Source organism: Polypterus senegalus, chromosome 13 (genome assembly GCF_016835505.1).
Source record: "Polypterus senegalus isolate Bchr_013 chromosome 13, ASM1683550v1, whole genome shotgun sequence".
In the NCBI taxonomy this organism is placed as follows: domain Eukaryota; kingdom Metazoa; phylum Chordata; class Cladistia; order Polypteriformes; family Polypteridae; genus Polypterus; species Polypterus senegalus.
The window spans coordinates 160057789-160072115 of NC_053166.1; the positions used below are offsets into that span (position 1 = coordinate 160057789).

Below are 14327 nucleotides of genomic sequence, written 5' to 3' on the forward strand. Positions count from 1 at the left end.
TGGGGGAGGAACGATCTCTTTAGTCTGTCAGTGGAACAGGACAGTGACCTATTTTATTATTATTATTATTATTAATATGAGAGTGGGCCTTGACAGGAAGCCTCAGTTTCCCACTGAGATTAAAAGAACTTTTCTCCAACCAGACATTGTGCTATGTTGCACAGGACTTGAGTCAGTTATATTGACTGAGTTGCATGAGAAACAGGTATAGAGGCAGCCCACGGGAGGAATAAGTAAGTCATGAGAAAGCATAATTCATATTTTGAAACCAAGGAATAAAACACTCATTATTTCTGAACTGGCAAAATGAAAAAAAAATGTGGAAAGGATCTTTCCAATCTAAAGCACTAATCGATCATTTGGCAAATGGTTGAACTCAAAGCCTGTGACATTGTTGTATAAGCGCTATGCTATGCAAAAGGCCAGCGAAGAAGAACCGGTGTTCTGACGAAACAACCTACCGATCGAAATGATCTACTCACTGATACTACGCATGCGCAGACCAACATTTTTACAGTTTTCTGCATAGGTATTTACTGTCAACATTTTTGCATGTGTGACTTTGAATCTTGTACAGGCCATTGTATCCATGCACGGTTGTGTCTCTTTCGGGCATTAAATGATGCATATAGAATAAATTGAGAAATGTTAGCATTTCCATAAATTTGATAGAAGACTTCTAAATACAACATGTTAAATGATGATATGGTATAACGTTACGACTTACAATAAACGGATGGGTGTAACATATAGGGTGTATATACCGTATCTGCCATTTAAATAAACTACGGTAGGATACTTCGACCGGTCGAGCTCAGGCATCTTCACTCACGTGCCAGAAAGCGCGTCTTCGAAGTTCTTCAAAAAGGCGGGTCGACTGGCGTGACGGAGAGGCGTTCGCAGATAGTAAAGGAGGCGGGCATTTTAAGCGACTGGACGAATCCGCCTTAGGGGCATTGACTGGGACGGGGGTAAGTCGGTAAAGAATGACTACCCAATGAAAAGACGAGAACTGTGAATGACGTCATGCAATCTGCGTAAATGATTGGTTAGAAAAATGACAAGTCGTCTCCCTTCCCTCCCTTGCTCAGAACACGACGCCGGTGTCTTTTTAATCCTCGGCAGGCCGGTAGCAAAAGCAAGTCTATTAGGGACGCGTGAAGTGGTGTATTTTTACTCTCTGGTTCGGCAAGTCGGGACATGAAGTTGAAGGGGGAGCTGGACTTCCACTCGTGGTAGCGACAGCGCTCTGCTGATAGCCATGGGGCTCGATGAATTCTGCAGCCTGGACGGCTCTGATCCTTTCTGGGTAAAACATTTTCTTGTGATTGTTTGCCGACGCCGTCGCCTTGGCTTGTTGTCTCGCGCAGTTGCCTGCTAGGCCCCATGAGGAAAACGTGTAGTCCGCTGTTCACCTTTACGTTACTGGATGTTGAGCGAAGGTTCCCTGTTAAGGTCCCAGGTGGAGGGTGATACGCTAATTATATAATACATGTTGACACTCGGAAGTTCTTGTATACCTTTTCTATTAAGTCATGGCCATGGGTACGGTCCCTGGAAGCAACTCTGGACGGGACGCCAGCACTTTGATTACACATCTCAGTATAACGACTTTGCTTATTAACCTTTCATATTCACTACACTATACGATATGTGTGTAAATACCCTCGACATTTTAGGAAACAAAATTATCGTGGACACCTTGCATCTGGGGTGTAAGTGGGCCCTGGGGAAGTCGACCCATATGCTAGTAGTTCTTAACATTATCCCTGGCAGATGTAATGAAACGTAACTTAGTTTTTTTATTTCCCCTAAAACATTGTGCAAGCCCCCGAAATGCCCACCCAGGAATGCAGCAACTCTTTGTTTTGTCCACAGCTATGACTTCATTCTCCTTATCATGGTTTCTGTCGTGTCCGGTTCTTCCACGAGCCCCCGAGCATCCTGTGTGTAAAGATGAAACAGATTTTAGGTAGAAGGTTTTGCTAATGGATATTGATGCTTGTTAAAATTAGAAGAAAAGTTTGACAAGGGCGAGGAAGACCTTTTTGCCCAGCAAGCACGCGATGAAACGCCACAGAATTCTTTTCATTCATGAATCTGAGTCATCACTTTTACTACTTCTATTTGGATGCAATTAAGGGACGTCTCCGGTGTGGAAATAATTAAAGAACCCCAGCTCGGGCTAACTTTGAACTGTTCAGAAAATGTCAGAAAATGGTTATGCAGCTGTTTTCTATCAAAAGTAAATTTTTGCTTGTGCTGTGTCTTTTTTTTTTTTTTTTATGTACAGTCATGTGAAAAAGTAAGTGCACTCCATGACGTGCTTGGTTTTTATTATTTTTTTTTTATAAACCATGTGATACAGCTACCATGTAAGAGGAAGGCCTAAGAGAATGTTTATGGATGTGGTGAGTGACGATATGAAGGTGGTGGGTGTAACAGAGCAAGATGATGAGGACAGGAAGGTTTGGAAGAAGATGATCCGCTGTGGCGACCCCTAACGGGAGCAGCCGAAAGAAGATGTTGACCAATCAAGATCTGATGTTCGTTTAAAAGGTTATCTTTAGTTAAAGAAGTTGTAAAATGGGGGTTGGTGGAAATTTCTTTTTGCAATGATTTATCTAATAACAAGTGAACAGATATGCCATTTCCATCATGGTGGTAAAGTCACCCCTTGGCTCTAACGGCTGCTGTTGTCTCCTCAAACAAGTGTTTCCTATAACTGTCAACCGGACTTTTAACATCAGCTAGGGGAAAGTGTTTTTCTCAAACCTCCTTTCAGCTCTGCTGTGTCTGAGGGGTGTCATGCATGCACAGCCCATTTCAAATCCCCCAGCAGGGTCTTGGACATTCCAGAACCCTCCGTTTCTTTGTCTTCAGTGACTCCTTGGTGGATTTCCTGGTTTGCTTAGGGTCATGTTGGAAAGGTAACTGTCGGTTGAGCTTTGTTCTTCAGACAGAGGGTCACGCGTTATCCTTACGCACCCTCTGGTACAATTCCTAGTGGATTGTGTGATGATGATTTGACCAGGCCCTAATGCTGGAAAGCAGCCCCAAACCACAATATTTCCTCCACTGTTTTTACAGATGCTATCAAGTTCTTCTAATCAAATGCTGTCTATCCTGAGCACGTCGTTCCAGAAGTCCTGGCTGCGCCCCGATGTTCTGTCTGGACAGCAAATGTTTCCTCCTGGCACACCTCCCAAGCAGATCTAATTTGTGCAGCCGCTTTCTAATGGTAGACTTCTTTCAGCCTCATATGTTCTGCTTTCTAGTTGTTTGCACCTGATTTCTAATTTGAGGCATCTGAGGTAGTCCTAAATGTACGGGTGCATTTACATTTTCCACATGTGAAATTTGCATTTGTGATTTTATTTTCTTGTCTTTTGTATAATTAAAATAAATGAAGAGTAATGTTTGGTATATTACGTCACCCTTATCTATATATACAGTTTAAATGAAAATCAAATCTGTATATGTCCACATTTGTGAAAAAATGGGGGCATTTCATGGGGTGTACTTACTTTTTCACATGTAGAGTATGTGAGGCAAACAAAGACAAAAGGCCCACCAGTTCAGTAAAGGGATTAAATGTGGGTGTGCTTTTTTAAAAAAAAAAAAAAATGTAAATGTAGGAAAGAGTGTTCAGCCTTCAACAAATCAACTCCCCACCACCCCTGAGGCAAATTCTGTACTCTGATCACATGAAATGGGGATGATAGGCCTGCAGACTTGGACACATGCAGCTCTGAAAGGCCTGTTGGAGCCTCCCCACAGACCACACACGTTAGCCTCATAATCCATCGTCCTGTTTGCGGCTGCGGTCCTCTGTGTTTATCTGATCCCACGTTTGTCTCGTCGGTGCCACTTACACACATTTTTTTTTTTGTGTAGGCAATGCTTCTCTCCGGGGCAAATTACACACCTGGTAATAAACTCTTATCTTGAGTTATTCAAACTCTTGGTCATGGTGGAGAAGGTTTCTTATACTATATAGTGCCTTTTGATAACGGGCACCACCCCAACATGCTTTACTGGTGCATTGCAGTCAGCTGTTTCCATATCTCAACATTTTTATATCCTGCTGGATTATGTAACAGACTCTGGGTTGGCCCAATCAGTTGATGTCTGTTTCTAATGATGTCATATAGTGCCTTTTAATAGTGGACACCACCCCAACCTGCTTTTTTACATGTGCTCTCTTCCTCTTCTCCCACTTCTATGTGGGGTCGATGTGCTTGATCAGCCTTAGACACATTGCAGATGATGAACTTGATTTGCTCTTCCTAACCTACATTGATGGATTGAAGGCCAGAGGTCCACATGAACATCATCAAATTCTTCCACGTGAAGCCTAAAATGATAAGCAATGAGGACTGATTGGGATCAGTTATGTTAGGTAGAATGCTTAGAAGGGGCAGGGTGGTCTCGTGGCCTGCAGGTTTTTTTTTTTTTCTCCAGCCGTCTGGCATGTTTTTATTTTTTTTTTTTTTTTTTTCTGTCCTCCCTGGCCATGGACCTTACTTTTATTCTGTTTTAATTAGTCTTGCCTAATATTTATTTATATATATATATATATATTTTCTTTCTCTTCCTTCATCCTGTAAAGCACTTTGAGCTACATCTTTTGTATGAAAATGCGCTATATAAATACATGTTGTTGTTGTTGTTGTACTCAAGCTTAAGTCAGACAAAAGAGTGCAGTACTGTTACTTCCAGCTTTATTTTTAATAGATTATGATCTTAGCCACTAGGGGGCAGCGCTTTTTGAGCACTATTATAGTAGAGCTATTAACAATCCATCTATATACAGTATAGTGCTTTCCCACCAGATAGAGAAATGTTTCAGTCCTGCTGCTGCGTAAGCCCCGGAGAGTTAACTCAAGTGCACACTCCCTAACTCGCACCACTCGATGTGTGAATCTGTCTTTTTAATGTTGTATAGTGCCTTTCATTAGCACTCTAACTGATACACTGCAGGCGGGTGTTTCCATATTTCTACAGTTTGAATCTGTGTTGGTTACATGAGTGACTTGTGAGCCATTGCTGTTAAATGTGTGCCTTAATAAGGTTATATAGTGCCTTTTGATGGCGGACACAATCTCAACATGCTTCCTTTTTTTTCTTTTACAGTTTGAAGATTTCTTGTGTCTTCCACCACACAAGCTTTAATTGGTATAATGCGTTTGCTTCAGTATTCCTGCAGTGTGAGGATTTTTGGGCTTCAGGACTTTGCTGTCAAATTGATAGTGGAGTTTGGTTCTGTTAATATTATGTAGTGCCTTATGGTAATGACGCTCATCCCAAAGTGTTTTACAGGTGCACCGCAGTTCTTTATTATTTAAGTGTGAAGGTCTTTTAATTTTACAAGTGACTCAGGGTTGCACAGTGAGTTATATAGTGCCTTTTAGCTGTGAGCACCACCCCCTCCTGCTTTGTACGGCCTGGTGGGCTAAGTGGAAAAAACATCAGGGTGACCGTCAAAAGGGGAGAACTGATCCAGGAGATCAGTGGTCCTCGCCATCTGTCCACATAAGTCTGGTTGGTTTAAGTGATAAATTTGGGGTCACACAGTTGGGCCGTGTTGATGATGATACTTGTCATGCTATATAGCGCCTTTAAATAGTGGACACCGGCCCACCACAGGTACGCTACAATTAATTCTATATTTTTACAGTTTAAGTTCTGGTGGATTAAGTGACCACTTGGAGTTAAGTGGCCACCGTGATGTTATATTAGTGCCTTTTGTTGCATTTGGGTTTTATCTCTACAACGTGACGGCCTTTGGGTTAAATGACTGAAATGTAATATTTAATGACAGTGATGTATTATAGTGCCTTTGGATAGTGAACACCAGCCCAACCTTCTTTACAGATGTACCATAGGAGACCTGGTGGATTATTTAATTATCTGGGGGGGGGGCGGACTGTTTCTTCTAATGCTATGTTGTGTCTGTCTGTGGACACCATCCCAGTATGAATTTTAAGCACGATACCGGTGCTTTGTACTTTTCGAGTTTTGCTAATCTGATTTGTTTTCTAATAGTTTTATAGTACCTTTTGACAGCGAATCCCACCCCAGCATGCTTCACAGGTACTGTGCATTTGCTTCAATGTTTAGGCAGAGTGAGGACTTTTGGTCAGTTGATGGTGGGGACTGATTCTTGTAATGTTATATAGTGCCTTTTGACAGTAGTCGCCAACTAAGTATGCTTTACCATTTTATTGTTATTTTTTGATTAAGTATTGTGTGTGTGTGTGTGTGGTGGTTATGGTTTAGGCCAGGTTTATACTTTACATGACGCGACGCCTGCTTCAGCGGACGCTCCTGCTGCACAAGCGTTGTACTGTTTATACAGGGTGACACAGAAAAACGGGAGCTTTTGAAAAACCCAATAAAAATAGAAGAAATCCAACAAAAAAAAATTATTGACAGCAATTGAACCACTACAACTTGCCATTTAAGAGACAGTAATCCAAATTATCAATGTCTGAAAATGCGTCCTGTAGATGGCGTCCTCCTGTACGTATGCATTCTTCCAATCTGCTGTTGAGGTTCCCCGTTGATCACTGCAACATCTCGGCTGGGATACCAGGAATTTCGTCTTGAATTCTTTGTTTCAACTCATTCAGTGTCCTTGGCCGAGTCGTGTAGACCCGACTCTTAAGGTAGGCCCACAAGAAAAAAATCACAAAATGGACAAATCCGGTGATCTTGAGGGCCAGGGAATGTCACCGAATCTTGAGATGATACGGTTACCAAACAATTCTCGCACAGTTGCCGTTGATTGCCTTGCAGTGTGCGATGTCGCACCATCCTGTTGAAACCAGGTTTTGTGAAGTTGTGGAAAATTGTTTAATGCAGGTGCAACAAAAGATTGCAACATCTCAACATGTCAAAAGTTCCCATTTTTCTGTGTCACCCTGTACTTGCGTTTGTACTTTACGTAAATCTGGAGGAGTCCACCAGGTGGCAGTGTGAGATATCATCACGGTGAGAACAGGTTCGGCTTCGCTGTGTTGTGAATTGCCTGGAACATCCATTACATTCCGAGGACACCTTGCCGCAATATCTCTGAAAAGGATGTTAATGGTTAAATCCATCAATCCAGGGCTGTGCCCATTCCAGCAAGCATTGGGCGCGAGGCAGAAACAATCCCTGGACGGGGCATCAGGTCATTGCAAGGTGAATACAAGCACTCGCATACAGACTGGCGTCATTTTAGTGTTGCCAAATCTTCATATCTTTGGAAGGAAACTGGAGCCCACTGTGGAAACCCAGCAGGAAAACGTCAACTCCAGGCAGGGAATACCAGCGATGTGAATCCTTACTGCGAGACATTAGCGCCACCGTGTCGCCCCCATGTGCGTAATTAACAGTATTCATTATTTAAATGAAATTAACGACCTATCTGCAAAATGCAACATACATACTTTAATGCATTTCATCATGAAAGTGGTATCAAGTATAAATCTAAGGGTTGTAAATGTGCAGAGAGTTGGAATATCGTATACAGTAGAACCTCTGGTCACGCACAAATCGGGTTACGACCAAAAGTTTGCATCTGTTCACGACCACACGCTCTGGTGGTGAACAAAAACACTGGCGGCCAGTTTCCCTACGCGTGTTCATAAGCGCCAATGATTTCCCATTCTTCGTTTTCCATTTTCTTTTGTTTGCCTATACAGGGCCTAACAAAGCAGCTGATGCTGCAAAAGGAGTTACAATGCCAACCAAGCAGAGGCCTCAAGTGCTGGAAGAGGTGGAAAAACTGTTGCTAGTGTGGTTGAACGAGAAGCACCTTGCAGGGGGTCGCGTAAGATTCATGGCGATTTGCTGGGAAAAAAAAAAAATCCTCCTTCGAGTGGCAAAGGTGAGGGATTTAAAGCCAGGAGAGGATGGTTTGAAAAGTTTTGCAAGAGAAGTGGCATTTCATTTTTTTTGTTTACAGCGAGCGGTTCGTAAGCGTCTAGCATGAACTCTTACAATGTTAGTTTTCTCTGTTGTTCAAGGGTTTCTCTGTGTTTTTACATTTAGTTTACTATTAAACTGTGCATTCTATGGTATAATTAACTATTTTTGTACTTAAAAAAATATATAATATTTACATACAGTTCGTATGGTCTGGAATGGATTAATTGTATTTACATACAATTTTATGGGGAAATTACGTTCGGGTCGCGCCCAGAGTTTTGGAACAAATTAGATAGATACTTTATTAATCCCAAGGGGAAATTCACATAATCCAGCAGCAGTATACTGATACAAAAAAAACCAATATTTAAATAGTAATAAAAATGAAAAAAAGGAAAAAAATGAAAATTAATATTACGGTCGTGACCAGAGGTACCACTGTATTTAATGTGCTCTGTGTGGTGATTCGTTGCTGTCAGGACCGGATGGAAGCCCCAGAAAAAAAGACGGCACAGAAGATGGTATTTGAGACTTTTAAAATGAATCGTGTCATTACGATCGGGAATATGCGACGCTTGAATATAAAAGCAGCACGAATGCATCTGTATGTCAGCATTTTGCTTCACCCCATCGAACAATTCATCAAACATCGCAGCGCACACACCGATCCCGTAAGCGGTTTTCTGTCACCTGTAGATAGTAGACAGAGACTCTCACCTCACATTCCGGCTCTTATCACACTACGCCCCCCCGTCTTTTTGTGAGTACTGCAACTCGCGGCACGCGACGCGTTAATTTCTGAGGACCTGCTCAGTGGACGGTTCAGATGAACCCTGGGAACGCGTGGCAGCCTTGATGAGTCTGCGTTCTGAGCGTGAAGTATAAACGAGCCCTTCGAAAACTAAAAAGGGGTCCTGTAATGTGTGTTCTGGTGCCTTTTAGATACTGGCTGCCACCCTCGCATGCTTAACCGATACAGTGCAGTTGCTTCCTAGTTTAGGTAGCGTTTGATTTGCAGGTTTTGGAGTCGATCCTAGTGAACACCCCTAAACCCCAAAAAAATCACATCACATGTTCACTGCAGGTGTTTCTGTATTGCTGCAGTTTGAGTCCTTATGGATTAGATAGCAAATTCTGGAGTTGCACAGTCATTTGGTGGTGGTGATTATTACCTGCTGTGTTATATAGCGCCTTTCAACACCGTATACCTCCCTAGTGTTCTATACAAGTACATTGCAAACAGACGATTTTTTTCTTAATTTCTTCAGTTTCAGCCCTGATGGATTATGTAACGATCTCTGGGGTGACCCAGTCAGTTAGTAATGATGATTGGCCTCCGTGAGATGTTCTGTAGTGCCTTGATGGTGGCCATCGCCCCAGCATGCTTTACAGGTACAGTACAGTTGCTTCTGTATTTTGGTAACACGAGGATAGGTGGGTTTTGAAATCTCACGTTCACATGGTGGTTGGAGATGGATGGATTCTTGTGATGTTTAAATGGCGCCTTTCCATAGTGGGCACCACCCCAGAATGCTTGGCCGCCATATTGCAGGCTTGCGTTTCCATATTTGTGCAATCTGAATCCTGATTAATTACGTAACGAACTCTAGCTTGACACAGTCAGTTGATGGTGGTGGGTATTCCTTGCTTACTTTCTGATAGAAATACGAGGAGAGACACAAAAATAACCGGACTGGGCTTGGGGCTTTCCTGGAAAACCGTCTGGAGGTCGGCCAGACGTGAATCTTAGAACTCTATCTCCTCCTACACGCCGACCGGCTGGGTATATCCTGTGAAGAGCCCAGTCAGTATTTGCACAACAATCGCTACGTGAATTGCTGCAATAATGTCGGGTGGGGAAAATCAAACGGCGAATTGACATCAAGTTTCTTGCAAATTTTCTCTTTTTCCGTTAAGCAGTTTTTCACTGAGGAAAAACATTCCTGCCCTCGATCATCCTCCCTATTCGCCCGATTTAGGTCCCTGTGATTTTTTTTTTTTTTTTACTTGTTCCCAAAAATCAAAAGGGGACCTGAAGGGAACACATTTTTATTCAATGGATGAAGTGAAGTGTTGAGGAGCCTCAAGCAACAAGACTTCCAGTACTGTTTCAATTAAAGGAAGATGCGTATGGAGCAGTGTAGAGACGGGAGGAGGAGTATAAAGGTGATAATGTTTGGAATGATGGAAGCCATCAAGAAATTGTTTTTTTTTTTTTAACCTATCTGGTTATTTTTGTGCCTCACCACGTCTCTCTCTCTACATTGCGAGTCCGAACACCATCTGACAGACACCTGTCTTCCCCGTTCCCACAAGCACTAAACACACACAATACTTTTTCTTCTTCTTCTTTTTCTCCTCCTCTCCGGCAAGCTTTGTCTCCCCCCTCCCGACTCTGGCTTCCAGAGTGGTGGTTGCTGACTCCTTTTTATGGCCCACTCGGAAGTGCTCCAGGTGGTGTTTGACCCATTTCCGGCTGAACTTGTTGGTGTGGCGGAAGAACTGCCCACATGGGCTCGGGAACCACTGCGGCACCCCCTCGTGGCACTCCCAGATCCCAACAGGGTCATAGAGAAGTCCATCTCCCATGAAGCCCTGCAGGAATCTGAGGCACCACTACCACCCTTTTGCCATCTACTGTCCCAGGGAGGTACATGCCTGTTCCCCCGGATCATATACAGAAGAGGCATCCTGGATGGGCAAGGGCCACAGACATCCGCCACAATATATATGTATAAATGCCACACTTTTTTTTTTTTTTTTTAAATTTGTATGTTGCAGTGTTTTTCCTTATTTTTTTATGATTGCATGTCAAAGGTCAAGTTAGTTTGTAGTGAACAGTACTGGTAGGCCGCTGGGTAAAGGGTTAATGTCATAGTCACTAGGTGACACAAACTGCACATACCTGATGTTTTTTTTTGTTTTTGTTCTTTTAAAGAGTCGCCTCTTATGATTGAGTTTTAGAACGCAGCGTGCAGGTCACTGGTGTGAAGTCGTCTTGTCCCGTGATCTCTGGAGGGGGGTTACACTGTCCGGTGTGTGTGTGTGTGTGTCCTGGAGGCCGGGCTCAAGTCTTAAGATGGCTGGTGGGATAAGGAAGTGAAAGGAAACATTTTACAGGGACAGGCCATCTGGTCACATCTTTTTGTTGTTCTTCAAGATTTGGGTGCAGCTTCCATTAAGCTTCCTTTGGTTTTGGGTTGTATCCAGGATTCCGGCTCACTGAAATGTGCTGATGTCATGTGTGGGAGGGGGGGGCTTGTGGGGGTGGGGTGGAGCAGCCAGCCCGTGGGCGAGCTCAAAAGAGCTGATGTCATGGTGACCCTGTGACCTGATGAATGTGTCTGTTTAGGTAATTGTCCCCTGCTTCCTCTCTCTCTCTCTCTCTCTCTCAAAATGAATGGAGTCCAGCCGGCTGCCCCTTCAGTTATTTTTTTTTAAACTGTGTCAGTGCCTTTCCCCATAAACTTACTTTCTTGGTGTTCTTTCTTTAGTAAATAAGACTTGGAGTGCCCCCTACTGTTCTGACTGATTCTTCCAGTTGTATTTGAACTGATGGGTTGCCCTTCAGCTTTCTTCATCGACAAGTCGTATCAATCCTCACCCTGGCTTTCTTATCCAAGCGTTTCTCTTTTTGCTTTTTGGCATGTCCGAGAGAGGATGCGTCACATGCGTGTGTGGCATGTTGGTCAGAAAATGGAATCGGCTGTTTTCTTTAGAAGATATTTCTCCATAATTGACCACCCATCCATTTTCTACTCTGTTTGTCCAGCTCAGGATGGTGGCAAGTGGTGGGTCATTCATGCGAGTGTCCGTCTCTCAGTTACACGTCCTTTTCACTCAAAATTGAACTCGCGCTGCTGGATTTAGAGCCATCTTAGCTAGTTGGCCTAAAAGAGACTCCCCAGCTCCCTTCAAACTCCAACCAGTTTCCTAATGAGAAGCCGGTTCTTACTGGTAATTAAGCCCGTTATTTAATTCCATGACTTGTTGCTGCTCTCATTCTGCCACAGCACACATTTCCAAAACTGTTGATTTTCTGTTTTTTTTCTAATAACACCATCAAGATGTTTTGGTGACCTGAGAGTCGGCTTTACTGAAGATCACCGACACCTATCTTTATTTTCAGATATTGTGTGATGGGCACAGGTGAGCTGGTCATGTCTCATTATTGTTTGACACCTGACCAGCTCCCACGAAAATTAAAGAGGAGTCAAGGATCTCGGTCATGTTGTTCTGCTCAGGTCAGCAAAACATCTTGACGGTGGTCTTAGGGGGAAAGAAAAAGAAAAAAAAACAGAAAATCGGCAGTCTGCTGTGGCAGAATAAGAGCAGCAACAAGTCCTAATATTCAATAATGGGTTTAATTAACAGCAAGAATTGGCTTCTCATTAAGAAACTGGTTGGAGTGATATTGGCTGGAGTTTGACGTCACAATTTAGCTGGTCATCCGTCGGCTTCTTTCACGTCTCATTTCTGCTTGGCTGCCATTTAATGAAGAAACCAATCAATTCAGAGGACTGAATCCTTAAAAACGGGGCTATGAAAATGAAAGGGAAAAAGAGTTAATTCACAGTGAAACCTGCTGGCTGATTAGGAAAAGGGTTAGAATGAAAACCTGCAGCCACTGCGGCCCTCCAGGACTGGAGTTGGGGGAGAGAAAAGTGAAATGTAATGGGTGGGAATTAAATGCGCATTCCATGTCTGAAGATCTGTCACTGCGCCATCACAGCCAGAGTGACACTGCCTCTCTGTGTGTACTGACTGTAAAGTGTAGTATTTAGTATAGAATAGTATAGTATAGACCTGTACATACCTGGGAGTGCAACTGGATGATGGACTGGACTGGACTGCCAACACTGATGCTCTGTGTAAGAGAGGACAGAGCCGACTATACTTCATTAGGAGGCTGGCGTCTTTCAACATCTGCAGTAAGATGCTGCAGATGTTCTATCAGACAGTTATGGCGAGCGCCTTCTTCTACGCGGTGGTGTGCTGGGGAGGCAGCATAAAGAAGAGGGACAAACTGGTGAGGAAGGCAGGCTCTATTGTAGGCACGGAGCTGGACAGTTTGACATCCATGGCAGAGCGACGGGCGCTGAGCAGACTCCTGTCAATCAGGGAGAATCCACTGAACAGGATCATCTCCAGACAGAGGAGCAGCTTCAGAGACAGACTGCTGTCCCCGTCCTGCTCCAGTGACAGACTGAGGAGACCCCACACTACACGACTCTTCAATTCCACCCGGGGGGTAAACGTTAACATTATACAAAGTTATTGTCTGTTATACCTGCATTGTTATCACTCTTTAATTTAATATTGTTCTTTATCAGTATGCTGCTGCTGGAGTATGTGACTTACCTCTTGGGATTAATAAAGTATCTCTCTCTCTCTCTCTATCTAAAGTAGGCTAAAATGATTGAGTTTAGACTAAAAATGGGTTGGTAATCTGAAGTTGCTGGGATATTTGAGTCAGCGGTGGGATTAATCCCTCATGTTTCTTATTCAGCTTCAAATACGACAGAGAAAATCATGCTGGGTCCATAACATTGTCAGATTTCTTATGTTCTGGTCTGATAGTCAAACGGAGGATTCAGCTGGCCTTTCACATGTGGACCCCTAAAGACTCTCTCCACGGCCTTCATGATGTGAGATCTAAGGGCCACTGGTGGGTCGTCATTAAGCGAAGATAAGACTCCCCTCTTTGAAACCGGAAAGGTGCGGGATGTTTACCACGGCAGCGGCACTTTTGTCGAAATTCAGGGATCGAGGACGGTAATCGGCGGTAAACTGTGACAAAGCTCACCCTTACGTTTTAGTTTGGTAAGTTAAGTAGCTCTGTTGATTTGACCTCGACTCCCTGCGCGTGCGTCAGTAGCGAAGAGCAAACGACCTCTAAAATGGCGTCGACATCTGGCGAGAGACCAGAGTCGCGTATGAGAATCCGGATTGTACAATTTAAACTGATTGTTATTTTCATGGGAATTGTTACATATGCACAATAGACCTAACTATTTTACATTACAGCAAGTAATTAACCATATTAAAAAAAAAAAAAAAAGAGTAAAATATAATAATTTGAAAGTAAATTGTTTTCATGTTGCTTTAGAGGTATTTGTTGCGTTTTATACGTTTTCATTCTGTTTAGATTTGAAATTAACACGCAGATGCTTTTTAAACTTACACTCTTACTGTAAAACTTCAGTAGAAACAATTTTTTTTTATTAACTTTTCGTCAAAATCCCATTGAATTTTGATTCTGTGTTTTGGACTTTCATTGTGACAGTGCTATGTATAACTGCCCGTGAGTGAATTTCGTTTTTTTGTCTCTATTAAATACACCGACTTTTTCGAATGTTTGTCCCAGTGACTTGTAGTACTAGGGTGTTGTACTGTGTTGGCCATTATGA

At 43.0% G+C, this 14327-nt stretch overlaps 1 protein-coding gene across 2 annotated transcripts in view; it reads left to right on the top strand.

Moving 5' to 3' along the window:
* The first annotated feature begins 1088 nt into the window (after positions 1 to 1088).
* abcc1 (ATP-binding cassette, sub-family C (CFTR/MRP), member 1) overlaps positions 1089 to 14327 on the top strand; it is a 69468-nt gene continuing 56229 nt past the window's right edge. For both annotated transcript variants that reach the window (XM_039776472.1, XM_039776473.1), the window contains exon 1: positions 1089 to 1309. In XM_039776472.1, the coding sequence (XP_039632406.1) occupies positions 1262 to 1309 (48 nt within the window). In that variant the 5' untranslated portion in view covers positions 1089 to 1261. The remainder of the gene's footprint in view (positions 1310 to 14327) is intronic.